The following is a 26,659-nucleotide window of genomic DNA, read 5'->3' on the forward strand; positions in this document are numbered from 1 at the left end:
AGCCATTTTTGTTGAGTGTCTATGCAGATCCGAATTTTTCTTTTAAAGTATATCATGTTAGTTTATACAAGCAAATATCTTTCCAAAAACTGGGGTCCAACTCCATAGATCATATCCTAGCTTTGAAAAAACAAAAAAGTAAGAAAGAAAATCAAAGGATTGAATGCACACAGACAAGGTATCATTGTAAACAGCTGGATTTGTAATCTAGTTTTGACGTATATGTTGTACTGCGTAGAAAAATCTTCCCTCCTCCCTGCACGTAAAAAAACTAAAAGATAGCGCAAGGGAACGAGACATATGTTTTATGCATTGCCAAATGCGTGTAAAAGATGCGTAGTAACTGTGTGCAAGTGTACCCATGCCCATGCTGCTGTAGGATCCGTATGCGATATGCACTCGACTCCCGCAATTTCCCAACATCGAAGCTTCATTCTCCATGACAGAGTGTGTATTGCGTGGTGCACATATCCCTCAGGCTCAAGTAAGATAATCATCGAAAACGTTTTCATTCCTCGCTCCTTTCACCGATTGTACTATAATTAATGGTTTTGTTATTTTCAATGAAATTACATGTCGGTACTCTTTCGTTTTTTGTCCTTATCACAGGCATTTGTCAACATTTTTGGTCCTGAACTGAGTGGTAGCGTGGACTGAAAATACGATATCGTTTGTGGGCACGCGTGTTCCAACTGCGAATTCCAAGTTCGTCCGTGACAAAAGGCAGCCGAAGTCATTCCGCTTTTCTTCTTAAACATTCTACACCTCGTCGTGTTTATGTCTTTTTGCAGTTTTAACAGTAAGTGATGATGTAGACAAGAGTTAGAATTAATGAATCTATGAATTGAGTAGAGACTAGAGACCTCTAGAGTAATGTCTGTGTCTGTCTACATCACATGGTCTAATGTCCAGATGTCTCATTGTGTGAACGTAATTCCTGTGATCCTCCAAGCTAGCTCAGTCCGGGAAACCCGCTCATGAGGACCGCCCCCGCGTACGAGGATGGTCCCTCCTCATGAGGACCTCCCCCCTCCTCATGAGGCCCCCCGGGGAACGCCTCATGAGGCCCCCCCTTCACTTCTTATTCATCTCACATCTGACGTATAGATTGTCGCAACTTTGCACGGTGATTTTTTGTTACACACACATGTCCACTATCCATGATGAAAAGAAGAAAAAATCCTGTCTGTTTTTTTTTTTTTTAATCGAGTTTTAATCACCCGATGCAGAGCGCCCATCAAAACACGGGCGCACAATGCAAGACTGCCGCACCTAGCGGCCTGATCCGACTAAATATTTTCGATGCTTTTTTCTGCGGCTCTCACCTCTCCGCGCACGAATTAGCCTCGTGAAGCTGAAGTCTGACATCTTTTTACACAAATTCGTAACGAGAAAAATTAAATCAGTACTAACCTGATCTTGTCCATATATTCCAAATTACTATTCCACACTGATAGAGTAGGTGGGTAGATGACATACTCCAGTTTGTTAGCAAAATAATCACTTTGTAGGTATGACGAGTTCACTTTCTTCGTCAATTCCGCCCACGATTCCGCCGCCCGCTTACCGTTTGGGCGCTTTCTCTGGAATCATCCCGCGACGCGACGTACGTCGCATCACATCACGCATCCAGCACATACCAGTCTGGTACTTAGTATGTGCTGGATGCGTGATGTATGCGACGTACGTCGCGTCGCGGGATGATTCCAGAAAAAGCGCCCAAACGGCGGAATCGTGGGCGGAATTGACGAAGAAAGTGAACTCGTCATACCTACAAAGTGATTATTTTGCTAACAAACTGGAGTATGTCATCTACCCACCTACTCTATCAGTGTGGAATAGTAATTTGGAATATATGGACAAGATCAGGTTAGTACTGATTTAATTTTTCTCGTTACGAATTTGTGTAAAAAGATGTCAGACTTCAGCTTCACGAGGCTGATTCGTGCGCGGAGAGGTGAGAGCCGCAGAAAAAAGCATCGAAAATATTTAGTCGGATCAGGCCGCTAGGTGCGGCAGTCTTGCATTGTGCGAACGCGTTGGCGCCCGTGTTTTGATGGGCGCTCTGCATCGGGTGATTAAAACTCGATTAAAAAAAAAAAAAACAGACAGGATTTTTTCTTCTTTTCATCATGGATAGTGGACATGTGTGTGTAACAAAAAATCACCGTGCAAAGTTGCGACAATTTATACGTCAGATGTGAGATGAATAAGAAGTGAAGGGGGGGCCTCATGAGGCGTTCCCCGGGGGGCCTCATGAGGAGGGGGGAGGTCCTCATGAGGAGGGACCATCCTCGTACGCGGGGGCGGTCCTCATGAGCGGGTTTCCCGGACTGAGCTTCAGTCTGTTTTGTAACAAGCGTCTATACTCTAATATAGCAGTGTAACAAAATCCAGAGCTACCAAGTCTCACGCATTCTGAGTGAGACTCAAGCATTTAGGGGTCGTCTCACGGTCTCGCGCATCGGGCAAAGTCTGCAATTTGGGCCCATAATAAGGAGCATAGATCAAAGGATTAAAGTGATAGTTATGATTGAAGGTATATTTTCCTTTTGTCTCTTAAAATAAGTAAGAAATAGTCATTTAAGTATGCACCTGATCGCATCATTAAAGGACAAGTTCACCTTCATAAACATAAGGATTGAGAGAATGTAGCAATATTAGCAGAACACATCATTGAAAGTTTGAGGAAAATCGGACAATCCGTTCAAAAGTTATGCATTTTTGAAGTTTTTGTGCAGTAACCGCTGGATGAGAAGACTACTGCAATGTGTGAATAACTTAGATGTCACATGCGTACAACAATATAAGGAAAATATAAAGAGAATTTCACAAAATTTCATCTTTTGAAAAAAGTACACATTCCCCCGACTCGTTATCGACAAATGTTATGGGTAATATCATTCCCCCTGCCTTTAGAAAGAGGCAAGTCAAGTGCTCTTTTATTATGCGAAAAAAGTGAAAATATGTTGAATTTTCTTTACATTTTCTTTATACTGTTGTACGCATATGACTCACAAGCTGTAGTAGTCTCCTCATCCAGCGGTTCCAACACAAAAATTTTAAAAATTCATAACTTTTGCATCGATTGTCCAATTTTCCTCAAACTTTCACTGATGTGTTCTACTAATATTGTTGCATTCTCTCAATCCTTATGTTTATGAAGGTGAACTTGTCCTTTAAGAACTAACGGCCGGGGGGGGGGGGGGGGGGGGGGGGGGGGGGGGGGCTTGCGCTCGCCAAGATTCTGAGTCATGAAAATCTCACTCATAAAAATTTTTTGAACTTGGCATCCCTGGAAATCTGTTGTCTAACGTTAGATGTCTAGACCCGATCCTCCCCCTTTCGTAAGCATGCAATATGCCACTTTGGACTGACCAAGAAAAGGTTTGGCGAGTACTCCAGTCCAGTGTGTAGATCTACCTACCCAGTACGCAGTGCGTTTGCTCCCCAATTTTCTTTCATTTTTGCATAAGTTCTAATTACAAAATCAATTTCTTGTTTGAATCAGTTTTAGGGCAAAGCTATCTCTCAAAGCATTCGCAAAAGATCATCATTGTAGCTTGGGTGGGTAAGGGGAGGGTACAATTTGTAATGTAAAACAAATTTAGAAACGTAAAATACTAAAATAGCCCAGCATCCCTGAAAGTGAAAAGTACAGTAATAGTTTCAAAAGGCTTTTAATTCGGTTACTATGGAAATGCCCATTTGCAATTCATGCATGAATGTGGCTGATGTAAAGTTACAGATTAATCATCAATATAGAAGATGCGATTTTGGAGTCGAGACACGTTCTATAATCTATTCTGCTCTGAAAGAAGAAGGGATCAGTATAGCACACAATCTTCACATTTTCATTTTCTTCTTGAAATCACATGGTCAAATATGTCACCAAACTTGGCATGCACTATTGCTACAAATTCTACAGTGCTATGGGTGATAAAATATAGGGCCTACTACTACATGGCTGTGGTACAAAAGGACTCCGATCCAGGGATGGACCCCATTGGGCTGGTATGAAATTGAGACCAGTTTCACATTTTGATGTTTGTTTGTTTTGTTTTTTTCCTTTTCTTTTAGCGCTTGGTCAAATTTTCTACAAACTTGGCTGATATTGTTGTTAGTGTGGATGCGTGAATGGTAAACTTGCGATACTCCACTGAGTGCTAGACCCACTGGGTCATGGGTCTAATTCTATTGTTTTAATCACATAAAAGGCCTTGTAGCCTCTTCCCATTCATCATGTTTGATGCATGAAGATTTGTTACGTGTAATTCATTGCTTTGATTAAACAAACTTGTTATACAGTATAAGTCATGTGTCAAGAACACATGCATGGGTTGAAAATTAAATTACTGAGGGTTGAAAATTAAATTACTGATTCAAAGATCTCTCGTTAAAACTGACTATTTCACCATTGAATTGACTTTGGAGCCTTTTCCCGTTGTTGGTCCCCCACAGTAAATATGTTAATGCTATGGTTGTTTTTTAATGTGGAAATAAATGATCGAAATGAAATAAAATGAATTACTCTGTTTCTTCCCTGCCAGAACCACTGTTGGTGAGATTCACCTGTGCCCAGTGCCAGAGGCATCCCTGTAGAGTCCAGAAGCAACCCCCAGACAGGTTTATGTCGTCACAGGCGCAATATTCCATACGTCCAAATCATCGCTGTACCAGGCGGCCTAGTAAACACCAGCATCACCACAACATTAGAAGACAGCTAGCGTGGTCAAAATGTCTCTCAACGTTAACCGAGCGGTCACTGACCAGTTCTACCGCTACAAGATGCCACGTCTCTTAGCCAAGGTAGGGCACATTATCAAAAATGCATGACAGTAATTGTGTAGTCTTTGATGCACTTTTCATTTCATTGTTTGCATCAATTGGTGTTTGGATGTTTAAGGACACTGCTGTCCTTGTTTCTTTCTCATATTCTTACCTCACCCGAGGATGATGATATGTATTTGTCGGCATTTGTTTGTTTGTCTGTCTGTCTGTCTGCAGATTACTCAAAAAGTTGTGATCGGATTTGGGTGAAATTTCCAGGAAAAGTTGATAATGACACAAAGAACTGATGATTAAATGTTGGTAGTGATCCAGGGATTTTTACAAATTTTTAAAGGATTTTTTTATCTTTTCAGTTTTGGCAAATAAGGTCAATGAACTTAGGGAGTTCAAGCTGCACATATTTGAGGTTTGCATACATACACTGAAAGGCATGCTCTGCTCAAGGCACGGCACAGCATGAAGCTGATGAGGTAAACACAAGACTTTTATAACTTTAGGCAATTTTCAGCAGAGCACAGAGGTCTGTGCTCTCTGAGTGCTTTTCTAGTTTTTATGTGATTAATAGTTTCATAAAAGATTTAGCATCCCATTCACCATTGTCACTCTTTTGTTGATGCTGCAGGTCGAGGGAAGTGGTAATGGCATCAAAACTGTCATCACAAACATGGTGGAGATCGGCAAATCCTTGAGTAGGCCACCCACGTGTGAGTACCAGGTGTTGTTCTAGTCTAATAGCTAATGAGGCTTTATTACCATCTCCCAAGATGTTCTACACATGAATTGGTATAAAGATCTGAAAGGGAAGCAGGGTCTGAAGAAGGATCCCCGTGCACTTCCCGGAATGTTAACACTTTCCAGACATACAGTGGCCATCTTTATTCTTTTTATGTTGACTTCAGCTTCTAGGTATTAATGCTCTCAACTTAACCATTGTCAGGTAAAGATATACAGAGACCTCCCAACCATTCTGAATTTGGAGGAAAGAATATGAAGTTTGATAATTCCCAGCCCTTGTTTCAATAGGAGTTGCCTATTTTTTTAATTTTTTTTTTTTGGATAATTTTACCACACACTCCTATGGGAACTATTCTTTCTTCCCTACTTCTGAGCCAAGTCATCACTATTTTTCTGTTAGTAAGGTTAGGAGATCTGTATCTGTTGTACCTCCAATGCACAAACTATCTTTCCTCATGCCATGGGCTGTGGCCTGTACATCATGATTGCCAAGCTAACGGGGCGTTGGTGCATTAATCAAAATCCTAGTTGTATGACTACATTTTTATGAGAATGGAAGTGAAAACTTCTGAACATGTCAGTAAAAATGTCATGAATGAAAATATTGTTATTAACATTTTCCCCCTCAAAATATGGAAGATATTACATTCATTTCTACAGAGTCTTGTGCTGTTAAAGAGTAGCAATAGATCATTAACTATGTTGATTCAGTACTCAATCCACCATGGCATACAATGGATATTAATCTTACAAGTAGACAGTATTCAGTCAGACAAAACGTAAGATTTGATTGACACATATTAGTGAGGTTAATCTAATATTCAAAGGAAGTGTGCAGGGATCAATTGAGATTTTGCACACACACGGAGGTATGTTGTGTGCACAGACAGCCCATAATGTGATCCACAGTTTGCCAAGTATCAGCTGTTGCTTTCTCACAATAGCAGTCAATGTAGCCTACCTCAAGGCTTCAGTTACAGTCACCATATGCTGAAGTTTGTACAGAAAATAGGTGAGGATTGTGACTGATTCCACTAATTGTTTGAGTAACCAATGTAAAAATTATTGCTTCCAATAGCTACAGGCTGTATATGAATTTTTTGAATGATTCCAATGATAATAGACATTCCTATGAAGCTCCATATGATATAATTGCAATTGCAATTTTTTTTTTTTTTGGTGGTTTTTTTTTGGTGTTTTTTTTAAAGGAAAAGTATCATTTGTGAATAGCATTTATTAAAACTGATCCCCCATTGCCCATTTCAGATCCAACAAAATTCTTTGGCTGTGAGCTTGGCGCCCAAACTCAATTTGATTTCAAGAATAATCGCTTCATTGTAAATGGCTCGCATGATGCTAGCAAGCTGCAAGACCTGTTGGATGACTTCATCAAAGCTTATGTCCTCTGCCCAGCCTGTGATAATCCAGAAACTTTGTTGGTAAGTACTCGTACTGACATATGAGATATATTTGTACAGTGTGTAATTTACTTGTGATTTAACCAAACTTAGCGCCCCAACATGTATTCATCAAATAGGAGTGCCATGCATAGAATATTGTGGGGGAAGTATTAGAACATACTCCAGGCACAAGTAAATAGCATGTACATTAAATTGTCTGTGTAAGTGGTTTGGGACATTTGAACAAGCATGTATATTTTTAGCTTGATAGCTTGTTTAGTTTGTAGCTGGTGAGTCATTAGATATGAACATGGAGGTGTCAGAAAATAGTATGAATCTTGATATCAGATTGATATACCTTACTTAGTTGAAAGAGAAGTTTGAGAAGCCCTGCTTGCATTTTGAATGACAATAATATTTGCAGAAATGAAATTACAAAACAAAAAGAGTAAGTCAAGATCACAGTGATGTCACCATGGGTTGAGCTAAGGAAGCGACAGGTATCCAGTAGCAGTATGCAGTGTTCTGAATTAAGCTCCCCAAGTGTATATTATGGTGACTGTCAGTGTGACAAATGTGGAAAGAAGGTTCTTGAGCTCCAGTGTCGTAATATCCAGATGAGATTGTGGAAATTCTTTGTCACAAGCCTGAAAATAGAAGAGCTAAACAAGACTATTCCACTAGCAGACCCAGTGGGAAACGTCAAGCAGGATGTGACGTTAAGTCTTGTTTTATGTGGTCAATGCAGGTGGTCAAGAAGGGTGCTATTGGGCAGCGCTGCATTGCGTGTGGTCATGTCGGCATGGTGGACCTGCGGCACAAGCTGAGCACTTTCATCATCAAAAACCCACCGGAGCATGACCCCCGCAGTGCTGGCTCCTCCAAGACTACACGCAAGACCAAAAGTTCGAAGTCCAAGCACCAGAATGGCGAGGGTGATGCTTGCCAAGAAGAGGAGGAATTCAACGATACCGCTGAGGTACGCCCTCCCTCCTACCCCCTACCTCTACCCCCTCCCCTCTCATCTCATGAGATTCCAGGAGAGTATACTACACAACTCTTTTCCAACTCGTATCTTGCAAGCTGCCATGCCATTTGATTTATGTGCATTTCTGTTTCCCGACAAGATCAGGTATGTTTACTTCATCACCTTATCGTCTTCCCCTCTCCCAAATAAGGAAGACACAAATGCTGTAGTGTGTGTAGTATTCATCCAACCTTTGTACCATGTACACAGTGTGTGAACCACGTCATGTATTGACTGGTAGGCTATTGCTGACACAAAAATGTTGTTTTGAATTGTGACTTCAAAATTGCAGAAGTTTCACTAGAATGTATACATCTAGTTATTGACAAGTGGAATACACTGATGTGTGGAAGTATCTCAGCTTCCACATAAAATTGCATCTGGTAAAGACTAAGTACAGTGCACTCCCATTATAAAGAACACGGTTATAACAAAATTCCGGTTACAACGAAGTAAACATTCAGGCCGCAACATTATCTGCTCTTATTTATTTCTATTGTTTATTTGTTCGGTTATAACGAAATTTCGGTATAACGAAAGAAAACTGCCGGTCCCGAGGACTTCGTTATAATGGGAGTCCACTGTATGTGGGTCAATATCCGTCTGGGTATCACTTTAGATTTCACTTCGACTGTTCCATGTCGATCTTGCTGAGTATGAAATTCCAGTGAAATGATCTGTTCTAGCTGTGATACCAGACAGGCCCAGGTGCAACGATTCCGTGACTGTTTCATCATTATTGGCCACATTGTCTCTCATCCCACAGGATTATGAGTGGTCTGTTGATACCAGTGAGGATGCTGTGAACCAAAGAATGCAGTCATTGACCGGAGGAGCCAAAGGCTTGACCCTCAACGATGACCTTGAGAAAACTCAACAAGAGAGACTGGACATCTTTTACAAGTTTGTCAAGGTAAGGAGATATTCTTGAGAGTCTTATCTTTAAAAAGCCAGAAAAAATACAAAAAACAAAAAAAGAACAAAAACAAGTATGATGTTCACGGAAGTCCACTAAAATTTGGACTAGCCTAACATCTTTTACAGACACTATTGATAGCCTTTTATTTGTGGGCTTGGTCAAAAAACCCGTAAAGAGTTCCAAACACATTGCACCAAGTACAATGACTCCCTGAAATGTGACAGAAAGATGCCACAAGCGTTGCACACATAGAGGTTGCAGTTGTATCTAATTTCTTGCTGTGCATGCCCCAAGCTAGTTGATAAAGTGCATCAAATTTTTTAATCCTGCCCTTAAGATTTAATTGATAAATCAAGTTCAAAGTACAATAGGGGAAGTAAAGAAAGATAGAGATACTCGAAATTCCATCCTTGTACTTCGCACAACAAGGGTGTTCTCAGCAATGTCATCGCTGCATTTCACCAAGAGTCAGGGAACTTGATATTTGTATGAAGCTCTGGATTCATGTGGTGTATCATTGCTTCATGCAACATCACTCATGAAAAATCCCTTGTGGTGCAGAACATTGCCAGGATATGAAAGAAACTTTGATAACTTGAACAACACTCATTATAAGTAAGACAGATATACTAGGGCAGTGCACTCGCATTATAACAAACAATTTTAACAAAACTTGTTACAATGAAGTTAAAATCAAGGTCCCAAAATTACTGTCTTTATTCCATTGCATACTTTATTGTTCAGCTATAATGAAATTTTGATGTAGTGAAAGAAAACTGCCAGTCCTAAGGACTTCATTGTAATGGGAGTGGCCTGTAAGTAAGAATTGATGGACATGCCTCCTCTCTCTTAATCTACCAAGGCCAAGAAAGAAGAGGGCCTCCCAAAGGGTGTGGACAAAGACTTCCTGGGGGAAGCAGAGCGTCTGGAAGTTAAGGACAAGGCTGCCCTCGTCCTCGTTGAGCTACTGCTGGATGAAAACTTGCTGAAGCAGCTCAAGCAGTACAAGCTGCATTTTGCTAGGGTAAGTGGAGTAGTCGTACCTCACAAAGCTATCTGTAGAGGGCCGAGCAATGAGAGAGTCTATGTATATATATGATACTGTACAAGTAGAAACATTTGTGGCATGAACATTTCAGAAATTGCCACTGGCATACAATGCATTTTGTAGAAAGAAGCTTTAGCCTGCATTTCTTTTTCGTGAATTTTAGCTTCTCTCGCAATTCACAAAAAATGCATGCACATGAAAATTTATGGTTTTACAGCAGTAACTAAATGCTTTTAAGCATGGCACTTGCCCAAGATGAAGATAGTGGTGAACAAGATAAGATTTGTCCCCTTCAAGTCACTGGAATGGTAGAACTCTTAATATGTTTGATCATCAGTATGCATCATCAGAAATGTGATAAGAGTCGTCGGCTCAGGTCTCATGAGTGAATCAAGGGGTGGCTTTTCACATGTCCATGTGTCTATTGATGGATGCTTGTATGGTGGCATCCAGTCATGTCTATAGATTGTGCTTCACATCATAGCTCACATGGTTTGCTCATTGTTTTGTGCCTAAAAATGCTAACAATGTAGCAAGACCCTCTTAAAGGGAAAATATAGTTTTCATGTGCCTACAGAATTGTCAATTTTTGCTCTAAACTGTACACATATGCATAGGCAGTGTGAAAGTAACACTAGAGTAACACAATTTCACTCAGGTAATGACAAAAATGCACAAATTCAATAAGTGATTATCGATAATTAACAAGTTTGGTCACGGCAGTATCCTCTGATCTTCTGTGCTAGAGTGAATCACATGCAGCTTCTTGGAAAATGTGATGGCTAGGGCACGATCGATCATCATGTAACATTCTACCTACCCACTACAGGTGGGGAGGGTGCACCTGGAATAAAATCTGTATGCATACGATCTAAAGTATGCAACATCTTTGATTTGAAAATCATAAAAAATAACTCATTGTCCTGGTAAATATTGTCAGCCAGGTAACTTCCCTGGTAGACCCTTTCAATGTATTAGCAAATTCCAAATGGTGAAAGATAAATTTTGAGCCCTTCTGAGAACTTTGTCTTGACTGTAAGATATAATTTTCATGATGCCCATCAGCAATTTTCTTCTTTGTTTTGAGAGACACAATTACACGTGTTACAGCATCACAGACCTCATGAACTTGAGTAGAAGATATTTGATATACAGTGTAGATACTCATGTATAACTGTACACGTCTGTTTAAGGTCAAAAGCATAGCAAAAGTTTCAGGCTTATTAACCAGTGTTTCTTCATGATGAAATATTTTCTTCCTTTGTCTTCTATCTGGTAGTTTGTCACTGACAACCCCAAGGCTCAGAAATACCTTCTTGGTGGTCTGGAACAGGTCATCTCCCTCCACTCCAAGACCTTGATCCCAAAGGTCCCCATCATCTTAAAGACTATCTATGATCTGGACCTCGTCGAGGAGGAGGTCATTATTGCATGGGCAGCTAAGGTGAGGATGATTATCATGATAGATTTACCATGATTAGAATAGTGTCTCATCAGTATGATCAATAAGTGAAATGTCACTGTACTTTTCTTGAAGACCCGGGCCCCGCTTCATAAAACTTGTTATCAATGACAAATTGTTATAGTTGTTACAAGCTACTGAAATTCTTGCATCTGATTGGCTGAGAGCAAATTTGTCATAGAAATGTGGCAGTTGTCACTGATAGCAAGTTTTATGAAAAGGGACCCTGGTAGCATGGGGAAACATGGGTGGTCTGATTAAATCTGTCTTCATTCGCTACCCACTGTGGTACATTCGAAACTATGAATAGCGCCTCCAGCCACATATCAGCAAATATGTGCATCGAAGTGCCCACTCATCGGTAACGTTTGACGCCAATCGAGATTCTCTGGCTGTGTGTGCACTTACGTAGAGATCAGTGAAAAAGCTGTACACAATTTGTTATTGGGATTCTCTAATATACCGAAACCAGGCCCACCTTACCACTCCATGAATCTCCATGCTATAGGGTCCTTAACCTGTTGAGGACGGTCTGATTTTGCTACAACACGCATTTCCCATAGACACTTGCCCGAGTATACTCGGGACTCGTCCTCAACAGGTTAATGCAGCAGAAACTCTTGCAAGTAGAGGATTTCTCCCTCCTTTCTTCTTCCATATGAAAGAGAAAGTAAAGTGTGTTTAAAACAAAGATTTGTCGCCAAACAATGAAGATTGTGAATTTTGAAGATTGCCAAGATTTTCTCTGTACCAAAATATTCTTGTTCAAATACCACATAAGTCAAGGAAATGAAACAATGATAAAGAAGGACAACTAGAAGTGATGAAAAAAAGTTGTCTTGCATTTACACCACTGGATTACATGATATGGAAATGGTCTCTGGAATGCTGTAAAAATTTATCAAAAGGAAAACAAAAAAATTATTTCAGTGAAATGTGAACTGGTACACTTAATTTCTCTTTTAATTCAAATGCCTGCAGCCCAGCAAGAAGTATGTATCCAAGGAGATGATCCAGCAGATCCACGAGAAGGCAGCCCCTTTCATCAAGTGGCTGAAGGAGGCCGAGGAGGAGGACTCCAGTGAGGATGAAGAAGTGGAGGTAGGCTGTGGAGAGCTGCTCATGACTTGTTTCTGCAGGATGAGGCACTCATACTTACTGTCTCCGCTACTGTATACGCCATATATTTAGCGACTCTAAATTTTCGCAAATTGGGAGTTCCCGACAATTTCATGTGTGGTTGAATTCGCGATCGTGGAGTACGGTACTGAATAGAGAAATGTACACGTGCACATCATATTCATGTCTGGATCAGAGTCAATATTTTCGCGTGTCTTTAAATTTGCAAATAGCACCTGACTCGCGAAATATTCGGCGTATATATTTCTTGTGTACTGCTCCAACCTTAGCAATATGACAGACCCCTTCTGATCATTGTTTAGTTTTATTGTTGGTACACTGTATGTATGAATGCTTGTTGGTGGATGTATTTCTATGGGTGATTGGCTTACATGTTCTTGCTACTTTGTCAGAAGCAGAACCCATCACCAATCTGACATCTTGGCACAAATAAACTTGAACCAGTTAAATTCAGCAGTGAAACATGCTGTCATGATGCAAACCTTAGCATGTAACTTGTTGCAGGAGAATATCAACCACTTGCACTTTTCTTTTCTTATTTTTTGATGTTCTGAGTTGCACAGAAACTTTGGTTTTAAGGTTTCTCTGTCCAGCAAGTTTCCATACATTCAAGATTTGATTGAATGGAGCCCTGCAGATGTTATAGAAGGCCCCTTCACACACACTCAGAATTGATCATTATTTAAAATTGAATTTTGCAAAGTGAAAAAAAAATGTAGATACACAAAAATGGTAAACTCTTGCGATATGCATTGCGATACAAAAATCAGTCCAGGTGGATTTTCTCCCTTTTTTGGGGGGGGGGGGGGGGGGGGGGGAGGAGGAGCTAGTGACAAGTTGCCCTACACAGTATGTGTTAATGTTATGGGAAAAAAAATCCCATATTGCTACTTGCCACACTTGGGCCCTGTTTTATGAAGAGTTAAAATTGATTATAAAGTTGATTTCTATCATAAGTCTATGGCAGCCTGTGTGTTAACTAAGGAAATTTAAAATCGATTATATCTTTTGATAAAACAGTTCCTTCGTCTGCAAAACTCAGGTGCCCAGGGTCATGCTCTGGTCATTGTTTAGGCATGCACAGTCTGGAGATCAAAATGCTTCATTTGCATCCAAGTAATTTAATTTTTTTCTTTTAGACAAGATTAAAAAAACAAAACACAAGAACAACAATAAAAAAAGCCTCCTGTGTGTGAATGTGGCTCAAGATGAGTGCAATGGAGACAGCTTGGTAGTCAAGATGAATTCTTTCCTTCCTACCTTCAGGTGGCCTTCAGTCACCGTGGAGGAGCAGGCCTGAAAGTGGAGACTGTGACATCACCTAGCAACGCCAAACCAGGCCAGCCTCCAGCCCCAGCCAAGCAGGAAGAGGAAGACTTTGACATCGATGACATCTAAAGGGACACCTGTAACACATTGTTCCTTTTCCCTGTGACATCCATAGACACTTGTACATTTGTTCCCCTTGTTTCACCTTCTCTATCCTAGCATTACCGTGTCCGCTCATAGGTCTGCAGTATATACGGTGACTTTCTTCATCCATTCTGACCACTAGAAATTTATGATGTTGGTGGATTTAGTGGATGTGCAGATTATACCAATATATATTCACTGATGTTCTATCATTCTCAGAAGTCACATTTAAAAAGAATTGAAGGAAACAGTCCATATGTCATGTGTATTGCATTATGAAAACACTTGCTGCTGCCTATTTGTATTTACAGTATTTCAGCCACAATATATGTAATTGCTAGTGTCACTACACAATTCATCACTTTGTGTACTTTGAAAGAGAATGTTTTCTCTGCATGAAAAGGGAAAACAGTTTTTGGAAGATTATATATTGGAATGAAAAGAGGAAATTGCATTTGAATTTTGTGTCAAAATTGCTATTTAGTCATATTTTTGATTGGTGTTTCATTGAATGGAATGTCTGGTTGTAAACAAAAAGGGACAAATCTTTAAAATTATGATTGTGATGAAAAAACAAATAAACAAACAAACATTGGGTCTGATTGATGTTGAGACTGAGGGGTTTCATCCGAAACTTTATGATAAAAGACTTGTCATATTATTGCGGTATTAGTATTTGTGGTACACTCTTTTGAGTTATATTTCTCATTTGTTGAATATTTGTTTGAATGCATGAAGATGAAATTGTAATTAAGAATTGATCAAAATTACCATTTATTGTCTCATTGACTTCATGGCTTTGTTGCCATCAAGCATGATGTTGAAGAACTATGACGTACTGGTGTAGTTCTGAATTCATCTGTATACTTCATACAATACTGCTATCTTTCTGTATCTGAATCATCAACAAATTGTAACAAACATGTAAACAGCAGTCTGTATAGATGAGTTGATATGAAGGATTTGTAATGAAGAGCAACAATGTAATCACATCCTATTCTACAACTTAGTACAGTTTGAATGACATGGTTGAAACCTTATCAGAATGTTGCCCTTTAGAGCATACAATGTGTGACTTTAATTTGTCAATTGCAAAACCATATGCATAAATTTGTGATGTCTGTATCAAGACATTGAATTGATGTAGAAACCTCCAAATCAAAATGGTTGGCAATATATTTGGGACATGTATTGGTTTACAGTTTGTGTGATGCGGTCTGTTCAAGAGACTGTTCATATGGTCCAGAAGACAGACTTTCAACAAATGATTCTTTTGTGAAGTGGTCTTCCACTTTGAGGAAAGAAGAACAACAAAACGCTACTTTTCATCACACTTCTGAATTGATAAGTAAGGTGAAAGAACTCAAATGAAGTGAGTGAACTACAGTATTGTAAGGCAACATTCATACCCTGAGCTTATGTTGGTTACTTCTCCTTATTCTGTAGGTATTATAGCCATAGCTATGTTATAGATGATGTACTGTGATCTCTGATGTAGTGCTGTATGTTGGTTCAAGAAACTTGTGTGAAGAAAGGCAGTTGTCACTTTTCACATCCTAGATGTCAAGTACAGAACTGCAGATTTAGCAGACGCTTGTTACTTGTGCTGTTAAATACATATCACAGTTTTCATGACTATTTGAAAAAGTGAGTATGACGCTCACAAAATACAGTGACGTGTAGGATTAAAGAAGGACATTATTTTGTGATTGACTTTGTTGTGCAAAAAAAGAAAAGAAAAAAACTTCACTTGTTCTACGTTTACAGAACAAGCATGGTTATATGTTTTGTGTGTATTATGTGCATGCCCTGATATGAAATTAAACTTGAGAAATATGTGTCAAGTAAGACTGTTGTTGCCATTTGTAATGAACTGTTCAACAGCCTATGTCTTATCCAGTGAAAGAACATGAAAGTTTGAGGGATTGCGAGAGAGGTAAAAATTAAGTGGAGGATGGTGTGGAACTAGTATTTCTAATAAATGTCTTTTACACTCAAGTAGCAATTATTTGTTGATAAGTACACTAGTTGTAGGACTACATGACAATGTTCCATTACAGAATGGTAATCAAAATTGTGTTGTGTTCAACAAAAACAGAAATTGGTTACATGTAATGGTGTGAAGTGTTGTACAAATTAATCAATTCAATTAGTGTTCACAAACATTCACCTAATCAGCATTTACACATAGGCCCTACATGTCATCTGAACATGTACTAACAGCATGTCAATTACAAAATTGAAGCAGGTTTATGTGCTGTAGAATGTTGTGGGGGACAGAATACAAACCGCAGATAAGTGAAAGTGATGTATTTCAGAAGGAAGGAAGGACTGAAATGAGAAACCAAGAGGGAAGTTGGGAAGGAAGAAAAACGGAGAGAGTTGTGAATTGGGATACTAGTATAGGATATTCGAAGGTCAGTGCAAATTTGGCAACACTGAAATGATATTGAAAATTGGCTACAGAAGTATTATAATGGCTCTTGTGAGGACAAATGACACCCAGTATTGAATCATGATCAAGATGTTTATTTCTAAAGTGCAGAAGGACACATTATGACATGGTGACATAACATTCAACTTGTCTCCAGTATCTGATTTATTCTCAGATTAACATGTATCCAAGAATAAATTCAGGGGATAAATCCTCGATCACATTCCAGTAACATATAAGAATACAGGCAAAGTGCATGTATGTAACTGTAATTTACACAATAAGTCCTCATGTTATTATTTTGGTGTGTGTGAGTGTGTGTGTTTCCCTTTTAAGAGTTATACTTTATCTGATATATTTATGTATATAGCGTGTGCTCTGCCAAAAAAAAAAGAAAAAAAAAAGGAACTTAAGTGAAAAAGTGATTGAGTAGCACACATTTCTTATTCGGTGTGTGAGTGATAAGGCACATTCGGATTGGCTTGATTAGGCTGATCAAAATAGCTTTTTCTGAGAATTATGCAGACTTTTATGTCATTTCTCTTATAAAAACAGGGTATGATTTGGTAAAAAGAATCAAATATATCGTACTGTATGTTTGAAAAATGATTTAGCAGCACAAGAAAGAAGAATACAGCTGCTTTCTTTTTTTGTTGGTGGACGTATTAATTTTATTGTTAATATGGATTTCACATTGAATGAAACTCAAATAAAGAATATCATAAAACAAAAAAAGTGTGTGTGTGTGTGTGTGTGTGTGTGTGTGTGTGTGTGTGTGTGTGTGTGTGTGTGTGTGTGTGTGTGTGTGTGTGTGTGTGTGTGTGTGTGTGTGTGTGTACCAGACTCGTGTGTACAGTATGTACATGGCCAAAACCGTACTACACTGTACTTTGTACTTGGCATACATTCTGTTCACAAAAATACATGGTGTTTTATTTGTGTACACAGAATATGTTCTTGTCACAGCAAGGCCTATACAGTGAGATACTGACTCAATGCCGAAGTCCACTTGTGTCACGAGATCTAAACTGAACATGTGCAGTGCAGAGAACTTTTAGTCAAGCATGTTTGGACACTAGAAAGTATTGTAAAGTTTGTATGTCAACTGATCTACACCTACAAAGACAGGCACAAGTGCAGACCAAATTTTATTTCATTTTTTTTTTAATTTCTGGTAATAGAGACTGCTTTCGTAGGACAGACTAAAATGCTGAATGCAAAATAAGACAGAGGTTGATGAGTTGTGTGTGTGTGTGTGTGTGTGTGTGTGTGTGTGTGGTTGTTTTTGTTTTTGTTTGTTTTTTATTTCTGGTAATAGAGACTGCTTTTAAAGGGCATTACACTTGTACCAAATATCCATGCATGAAGTTATTATGTACTGCAGATTAACAAAATTTAAGTACCAGCAACAGCTGTTAGAAATGACTGATGATTCTTAGCAAACATCAAGGCAAAGAAAAAACTCACTTATATTGCCAAAAGAACCCAAAACTTTTGATTCTCTTACTCCCTAGTCCCATGCCTAAAGTGTATTTATTTCACAGGCATGCTTCTAATGATCGTTTTATATATATTTATACATACATACATACATACATTATATATATACATGTATACATATATGCAAATGTAAATATATATATATATATATATATATATATATATATATACATATATATATATATATACATATATGTCTATAATATTTACATTTGCTGGACGTAATTATTGGAATAATAGGCTCTGTGACAGCTTAAAAGCGTCCCCATTACAGTTTTAGTTCTTTTAATAATAAGAAAAACAATAATATAAGAAAAACTTTGATTATTCATAAGAATTTATCTGAGTCTCAATTTATACCAAAATTAATGTCTTATATACTAACACCAAGGAATCATAAAATTGTGCTGATCCTTTAATGGTTGCAAAAGTACTAGAGAATCCAACTTTATTTTCTGTTAAAATCAAGCAATCACTGCTGACCACATGGCTCCAACCAACTTGCTGTAGTCTTCTATTTTTTATCTTTTATCTTCACACCACGTAATCAGTTGGTTTTTTTTTTCTCTCTCTCTTCCTTCTCTTTTCCTTTGTGAAAGCAACTTAGTGTAAGAATTTGTCCAGGGTGTTTGTTTCGGGTTAGTTAGGTTTTCATATCTTAGGTTCTTGTATTTTGCAGTCTCCTTGTGAAGAATTACTGAACTGAACTAATGTAATCAAGGCAAAATGCCTTAAAAAGAAAAAAACATACACACATACAAACTAACAAGAGGCAGCTCGCGTAAAAAGAGAGGGAGAGAGAGAGAGAAAAAAAAAGCTGTAGGTGCACATCTTCGTTTAAGTTTTCTTAAAGGACAAGTTCACCTTCATATACATGTGGATTGAGTGAAGGCAACAATATTGGTAGAACACATCAGTGAAAGTTTGGGGAAAATCTGACAATCCATTCAAAAATTATGAATTTTTAAAGTATCTGTGCAATCACTGCTGGAGGAGAAGACTACTACAGTGTATGATGTCACATGCGTACAACAATATAAGGAAAATAAAAAGAGAATTTCACAAAAACTTGACTTTTTGAATAAAGTGCACATTTCTTCGACTTGTTACTGTCTTATATTAGGGGTAATGTTATTCCCCCTGACTTCTGAAAGACAGAAGTCAAACGTTCTTTTATTATATGAGAAAAGTGAGAATATTTTGAATTTTCTGTATACATGTACTTTCTTTATATGGTTGTACTCATATGACATCACAAGCTAGAGTAGACTTCTCATCCAGCCGTGACTTAGTAAAAACTTCAAAAATTCATAACTTTTGAATGGATTGTCCGATTTTCTTCAAACTCTCATTTATGTGTTCTACTAATATTGCTGCATTCACTCAACCCACATGTCTATGAAGGTGAACTTGTCCTTTAAATATGAAATAAAAGAGAAAACAAATACATTCTTGGCATTCAATGGATGTATTTGCTGTATGGCAATAACCAAGCAATTGAAGTGTTTATCACGAGCTAAGCACCATTTTTAAACATTTCAAAGTAAGTCCATCATCAGATTGAGCAAAATTAAACCTTTCCAGTGATATGCACCTCACTTGTGACAAAACAAGGAATATTCTAGAAGTTATGAATGAAAAGATCCTGAATTTTCTGATCATTTTCTTTGTTTTTCAGCAGCTTTAATCACAAATATCTCAACTTAACAAAATTGGAGTTAGCTCGTTTTGCGATAAAACTCTTTAATTATGACTTTGAATGAGGTATGGTTATAGTTGCTAATTTATCAATGAAAACATGATCTTGATGATATTTTGGAGCACAGACCAATATAGCAAGGTTGTAAGCTGATAACATCATCACCTCAGCTCATTTGCATATGTGGTTGTGACTAATAGGGGATGTCACAGGTCATCAAGGGTTAATGGTTCCCCTCCCCACTTCAAAAAATGTAAGGACGGAACTTCTAGAAAGTCACGGTTATACGAGTTGTCTCATATTTTGTGTCCGATTTTTCCCTCATTTCTTTTTCTTTGTTGCTGTTGCTGTTGTTTTGTTTGTTTGTTGTTTGTTTGTTTGTTTGTTTGTTTGTTTGTTTGTTTTAGACACAAAAAAAAATGGGGCAGGGCCCCAGCTATATAATGGCAAAGAAAAGAAAGATTAATTCTTGTCTGCACTGCATTCACAACATAGGGATTTGGAGCAGCATGATAAAAACAAACAAACAAACAAACAAACAAACAAACAAGAATTGCATGATATGATTACAAAAAAATGATCAATAATATTTTAGAACCTCTAATCAAAAATTGAAGATATTATTTCCTAAACAGCATTTCAAATCCTCTTGGGAAGGAAATGCATATGTTCTCTCTAATCGGTCATCATACCATGCACTCACTTCTCTTCCTTTCACTAATCGTAAACAGATGAAAGCTGGTTCAACTCTTTAAATGCCACATTAGTTACCTCTTCATAGGTTTTTGTGGAAAATTTGTGCACATTTGACTCATTGGTACAAAAAGAGTTAATAAAAATGGAAAACGTACACTTGAAGAGTTTGTTTGCAAAAACCGATAAGTCCATTTTTTAAGATTTTGAAGTATAGTCTCTGTCATAAAGTACAAAATAATACCTTTTAAATGATATATTGGTCGCTACATATAGAGGTACATTAATGGGGACCGTTTCATGAAACTTTTTGTCAGTGATTTACACTGACAACTGTTAAAAGCTACAGAAATCCTTGCGTCTGATTGGCTGATAGCAAATTTGTCGGTGAAAACCTCCGACGAACTCGTTGGTGAAACGCCCCCTAAGTTATGGTCAAAAGAAGCAAAAATTTTCTTATTGTTCTCTTTATTTTTCTTGACCTTTAATCGCAAATATCTCCATTTGGCAAATATGGACTTATCGGTTTTGCGAACAAACTCTTCACTTCTACTCAGGCGGTGTTACTCATCTACTACTGTGCGTAGAGAACTCGGCAGTTGACCGTCAGACCCCTTTTATCTCTGTGAAATAGCGCCAGCTTTTGACGTACATCTGCGGGGCACACACCCTAATCAATCGTAGCCATTTGTACTGGAGACGACCGTAGCCTACAGGCTGTGGCTGTACTGTGTAGCCAAACCGATTAGCCAATGCACTACGTAAGCAGCAAGTAGAACTTCCACATCGCATGCATACGGTACAGATTCGATTGTAGTCGTGAGTTACTGCATGATGCACTGCCATCGCTGATGCGGAGCAAGTCAACGAAAATCTGTTTCAGCGTAATACATATTCATCCATATTTCCCAAATGGCGTGAAACAGTGACAGATAAACCGTTAGTTGACAGGGACCTCAAAGAGTGAGTATTATGTTGATCTGATAAGATAGTGTACGTTAGGACCCTTTTTAAAATTAAATTTGTAATCATTTATTCATGTGACAGTGAGTTTAGTTAGACAGGTTTACCAGTCTTGTAACAATACATTGCTGTTATGCCCCTAGAATCTAGTTCAAGTTTCTATGCTATGTTGACATCTAACGACCAGTAACGTTAGGTAGATTTCTAAATTATATTCTGCCACTGGTCTGAGTTGCTTTCTATGCTACTATTGCTAGTTATACACAAAGTATCTAGACTATCCAGCATGAATAGACACCTCTTGACCTTGCTTCATGAAGAAAAGTTAATAATGTGTGGTCTGTGGATGATGACGTTTGCTGGTGGTGTAACGTTAGCTCTGACGTTAAAATTTTTCTAAAACAATTCTGACATTTCTGCCTTGATTGCTCAGTGTAAAATTCTTGTTCCCTCACTTGTCATTACACTAGTTAGTTGTTGTTGCGGTTCGTTCACCATCATTTTAGTTCGATTTCTACATATAGAGTAACTGCGGCAGTATGCGGCCGTGCAGCCATTCGCGGCAGGTACAACATACACGATAATATACCGCTAAACACAGCACTGCACTGTTACATGCACACTACACATATACTAACACACTAGCAATCAACAAAGCCCAACCGATAAAATGGGCACGATCTCTGACGAAAGTGAAATTTTCTCACCTAAATGACAACATATCGCATCCAAAATGAAATTTTCGGTACCTCTTAACATAATAGTTAAGAAACAATGGTCCAAGAGACTGGATTTTTTGTCATTTTCTCGATGTTTGTGGATTTTGAAAACATATCCTCACGTAAAATAGAACTTTCGCGAGCCGATGTGCGCCGCCATCCATTTTTTCGGAAAGTGGATGTTACCATCGAAAAAAAGTGAGAAAAACACGAGAAAGACATCAACAACACCGCCAGAATTGCGATCTTGTTTGCGGCCAATGCATGTGCGCCCGCTATTTTCACGTGCTTTCGCAATGGGAATTGGCACTTACGCAATGTTCGCGAGACATGTGAAGGCGTTCAGCTAAAGATCGCGGAGCACGCGTGTATTGCATAGGGATTGTACATCGTGCCGCTAGCAGAAATACTACGTCGCATATCGCCCTTATCGGTGAAAATTGTGCCGGGTTTTGCCTTGGTAAATCATGAAAACTGCGTTGGTCAATGGTAAATTTCTTTTATGAAAACAATTGCGTTAATGAATGATCTTGTCTATGATATATGAAATGGTTGAAAATAATTTGCCTGATATGTTTACAAGTTGGAAAAACCCTTAGCAATGCTTAAACTGCCGCAAACGGGATATTTTACTCTAGATTTCTAGTGCCATTGACGCATGAAATGTATTAATGTTACCAAGACTAACGTTAGAGTTCTAGACTCTTGATTGATTACTACTATTTCCTGTCTGTCGAGTGTTACCACCATAATACGCACCTTACCATGGCATTATGATTATTTGACTGAAAGATTGGTCTGTATCTTGTATTCTTGTCGTCGTTTGTATGCTCCGCGGAGACTACTTCTAAGTTCTATCTGGCTTCATGGAATCTCCTCTGGAGAGCCATAAAAGTTACAAAATAATTCAAAGCCTCCTCTGGACAAATGGATTTTTCTGTCTTTGGCATTATATCTAATCTATACTATAGATCTAATGCTTGTCTGTTTAGATAGACCCGAGATCTACTCTAATTGTGATTTGTGTGTTTCATTTAATACTTCCAAGCACTAAAAAACATGTACCAAGGTTCGACCTGTGCCAAAATTCGACCGTGCTCAAAAGCATCTGTTTTACATACCAACATGTAATCGGCAGTCAAAATTTTTGACAGCGTTGTGGGCAGCTTGCTTAAATTATATGGCGTACCCTCCTGTATGAAGCCAGCAGAAGCTGAATTTCTGCACATGAAATTTTCAACGAATATTCAGTTGGCCCTTCTTATGAAATCTGCATGTTGATATTTGATTCATATTGGCAAAGAGTTGTGTGGGTTTTATGCAACACTGCATACTAGCACTGGTCCAACAGTCCAGGACCAGTAAAAATCACCGTCGGACCAGTAGAGTCTATTACTTTTTCAGGAATGAACCAGTAAAAAATGGAAAAACTGGGTGCCTAGTGGTCTGATAGACAGGTCGGACCAGTAGAAGAAATGGGGTTAACGTGCAGCCCTGTGTTATGGTACTTGATTGGTAGGCATGCTGATCATTGATTTAGGAAATTACTTAGTAGCTTGTTGTTGCTGTTCATGGTAATGTGGTGTTCCCTTTTGCAGCTAAAGATTAGTGCATTTTTGAGATAGTTGCCTTATTTTCTTAGTGCTTTGCCAGGAAAGTTAATCTTGTAAAACTGAGAATCCAAACACAACCATGTGATGTATAATGTACGTAGTACTTTTCTAGTCCTTTGTCTAGCCCACCTTTAAAAATGCAAGGGAGCTTCATATGGTGGCAACACTTCCTTATGTGCCCCCACCCTCACTTGCCTAATATGCGGGTCGGGTGTGCATGAATCCATACCTACACTAACAAGGGTAGGGAAGTGTAGAATGGTACATGGCAAAATTATGGGGGGGGGGGCATAAGGAAGTCTTTCTGTTTGTTGAATTAATTCAGATACAGTTCTACTATTGAGGGGGAAAAAAACCTCTTTTCTTTCATCATGTATGACATGACCATAGATGAAACCTCAACATTTTGAAATTATTAGTAGAATACTGATGATGGTAGAATAATTTGTCCATCATCAGTGTGAGATAAGTTGTAAGGTGTTTTTAAGAATATTTTGGCACAGTATCACTGTGTGATATACAAGTGTACATATACATGTTTCCTTATGACTGCAAGTTTCTGCTAATATGTGCTTCATACAGTGCTGAAGTATTTCATAACAGCAGTTTTGCCTCTCTGGCCATATAGAATGTGTCTATCTTTTAATGTGGGCATGCATCCATTTAAAGTCTGTGCTTGCATCATGAATGGACGAAGGAAAACAACAGTGTACAATGTACATGTATAATGTGTATTTGTCTTCACTGTCTGTCAAGGGTATTCTTCTAGGTATTTTGCTTACTTTACCCTAGGTATTTTGCTTACTTTACCCATGGGGCTCACTGTGTTTCTTTCTCAGTTAAATTGGGATTATAGGTAATTTAAAGCAGCACCTGGCATTCAACGAAGAAAGAAAGGAAGAAAGAAAGAAAATAAAAAGAGGAAACGTCTGTAATAGAGTCTTTGATTTGTCTTGATGTATTAAAGCAGTGAGTCAGTAGACATTGAAATGGAGTCTTCTCCAAATACCAGGGACTACATACAAAAATTTGAGTCGTAATGTTAGTTAAGTTAATAGATCTGGATTTGCGTCTAATTAAGTCTTCTTTATATCATGGTATCAGAAGAATTGTACTACAGACTGACTGTGTTACAAACTGATCTTTGCTTGAGTTAACTCATCGCTTGAAAGTGCATTTTGTAGATTTACCATGTAGTATATTTACGGGAATCATCTTTTGAACAGGATTAGATTATCATGGTCAAAGTGCTTAAAACTGAACAAGTTTATCATTCTACGACTGTATACATGTTTTGTGCGTGTGTGGTATTTATATTTTGTAAGATCAATAACTGATGTTGATAGTGTCACAATTACACTCAGATTATAAATCGCGCTCAGTTTCAGGTTTGATGTAGTAAGGAGCAGGAAGGGCTACTTTGATCCATTACCATGGAGAAGCAATATTTTACAAAGCATTCACTATCAAATCATCAGTCGACTTTGCATTGCCAGGAAGATCTGAGAGTATAATTGTCTTTTTTTCATTGACATCATCCTGTACCTTATTAACCTTGCTTGCGGTACACAGTAGAGGGGAACAAAGAATGTGTGTACAATGTAGGATATTGAGTATTGCACATTATGTATGCTTGCAAAGTAAACTTGGCCTACTTTCAAGTCTGTAACAATGAATTTCATGTTCTGCAAAATGATGATACGTAGTTCACCATGTCTTGGTAACAATGTGGATAATGCTGTATGTTAGAATCTTACAATATATAGCGATATAAGATGCTGTTATCTAAACACCCAAAGTCGAACAGAACATGCAGGATGTAAGGTGTAAGCTGTTGTCTGTCCCTTGCCTTCACCATTCAGTACCAGGCCCGGCAATACGGTGCAATTAACTCACTGATAAGAGACCAAAGCTTTTGAATTCGTAACGGTCATCGAAGCACTGTCTGTGCAAAGCGAAGGACAAAAACTCTAGAAAGTTCACCTCCTCATATCTCCCTTATTTTATCACCAAATCCCTCGAAACTTCACACTATGTATCTAATATCATGGATACGTCGTCCTTCATATGAATTTTGGGTGAAAGTGCTGATGTATCTTTCGAGATACGTGTATTTTTCTGTTTGAGTCGACCGTGGGAAAGGGTTACGATTATATCGCGACACAAGTCTGCGCCAGCATGAATATAAGCATTTCATTAACATATTGCTAGTCTGTATACACCAGACTCACTACCTGCGAAGTTTTGTGTTTGCGCAATTAGTAGTTAGGTGAAAATCAGAGCAAAAAGACAACCAAATTTAGGAGAAAATACTTGATAAACACAACTAGATCATCATCCTGCGCATGCGTTCTCTACTGGTCAGCGCACGCTTAGCCAATCAGCGGTGTCAGGTTTGACGCACGGCAACAGGGTTCGGTTTCGATCCACAGGGTGGTGTGAGTGGGCGAGAGACGAACCCTGCAATGTGCTTCAATTGTTTCATGCAGCACGAAAACCGATACATCGAACTGTGTACTGTTTATAATACGGATTTTACGTGGGTCAGAAATGACAGTGGTCTCGTTTTTTTTCCCCGACAGAACCATGTGCCAAATATTACAGAAAAGATATTTGGAATGCAGTATGGACATACTACCACCACAAGTCATATACCGAAGTTTCATTTTTGGGCAATAAAGAAAAATGTGAAAAATGAACATGTTTTTAGAGACCAAATTTTCATTTTTGGAGGCTAGGTTTCAACATTATTTTCACAGGCTTATCCTCAACAAAATCCAAGCTAACTAACATTGCCAGTTAGAGAATAGTTTCTTCTTCAATTCTATCATTTGATGGTTTCTGAGGCGAGATATTGCAATTGTCCTGCAACACGTCCCTAGCGGTTTTGCGTACACAAGCTGTTTACTTTATGCAAATGAGGCTTCGAGGTCATATGCTTTGCCCGAGTTAATTGCACCATATCGCCACGCCTGCCATTGGGATAATTTTAATGGTTATCTCCTCCTGTCTCTAGTAGTTTTGTCCTGTCTATGACACCTTAGGGATGATTAGCCAGCAGTGCAACTACCTCTTCCCTCCTTTCGTAAAATGAATTTTAGGT

The 26,659-nt window shown here is 38.5% G+C and overlaps 2 protein-coding genes across 6 annotated transcripts in view; both read left to right on the forward strand.

The window, feature by feature from the left end:
• The first annotated feature begins 406 nt into the window (after positions 1–406).
• LOC139745609 (eukaryotic translation initiation factor 5-like) lies at positions 407–15,490 on the forward strand. The gene is made up of 11 exons (XM_071656003.1): positions 407–484; positions 610–799; positions 4,551–4,809; positions 5,414–5,495; positions 6,793–6,965; positions 7,675–7,905; positions 8,720–8,866; positions 9,735–9,896; positions 11,200–11,364; positions 12,364–12,483; positions 13,789–15,490. The coding sequence occupies exons 3-11, from the start codon at positions 4,738–4,740 to the stop codon at positions 13,918–13,920; spliced, it is 1,284 nt and encodes a 427-aa protein (XP_071512104.1). The 5' UTR covers positions 407–484; positions 610–799; positions 4,551–4,737; the 3' UTR covers positions 13,921–15,490.
• Positions 15,491–20,983: 5,493 nt separating this feature from the next.
• LOC139745610 (kinesin light chain-like) overlaps positions 20,984–26,659 on the forward strand; it is an 83,138-nt gene continuing 77,462 nt past the window's right edge. For 2 of the 5 annotated variants that reach the window (XM_071656009.1, XM_071656010.1), the window contains exon 1: positions 20,988–21,224. The gene's annotated coding sequence lies outside the window, so the exon portion shown is untranslated. Of the gene's footprint in view, positions 21,225–26,659 lie in introns of all 5 variants that reach the window. The other 3 variants (XM_071656006.1, XM_071656004.1, XM_071656008.1) reach the window with 3 other exon arrangements.

This window comes from Diadema antillarum, unplaced genomic scaffold (genome assembly GCF_040938485.1).
Source record: "Diadema antillarum isolate AM-2024a unplaced genomic scaffold, OU_Dant_1.0 seq00001279_RagTag, whole genome shotgun sequence".
In the NCBI taxonomy this organism is placed as follows: domain Eukaryota; kingdom Metazoa; phylum Echinodermata; class Echinoidea; order Diadematoida; family Diadematidae; genus Diadema; species Diadema antillarum.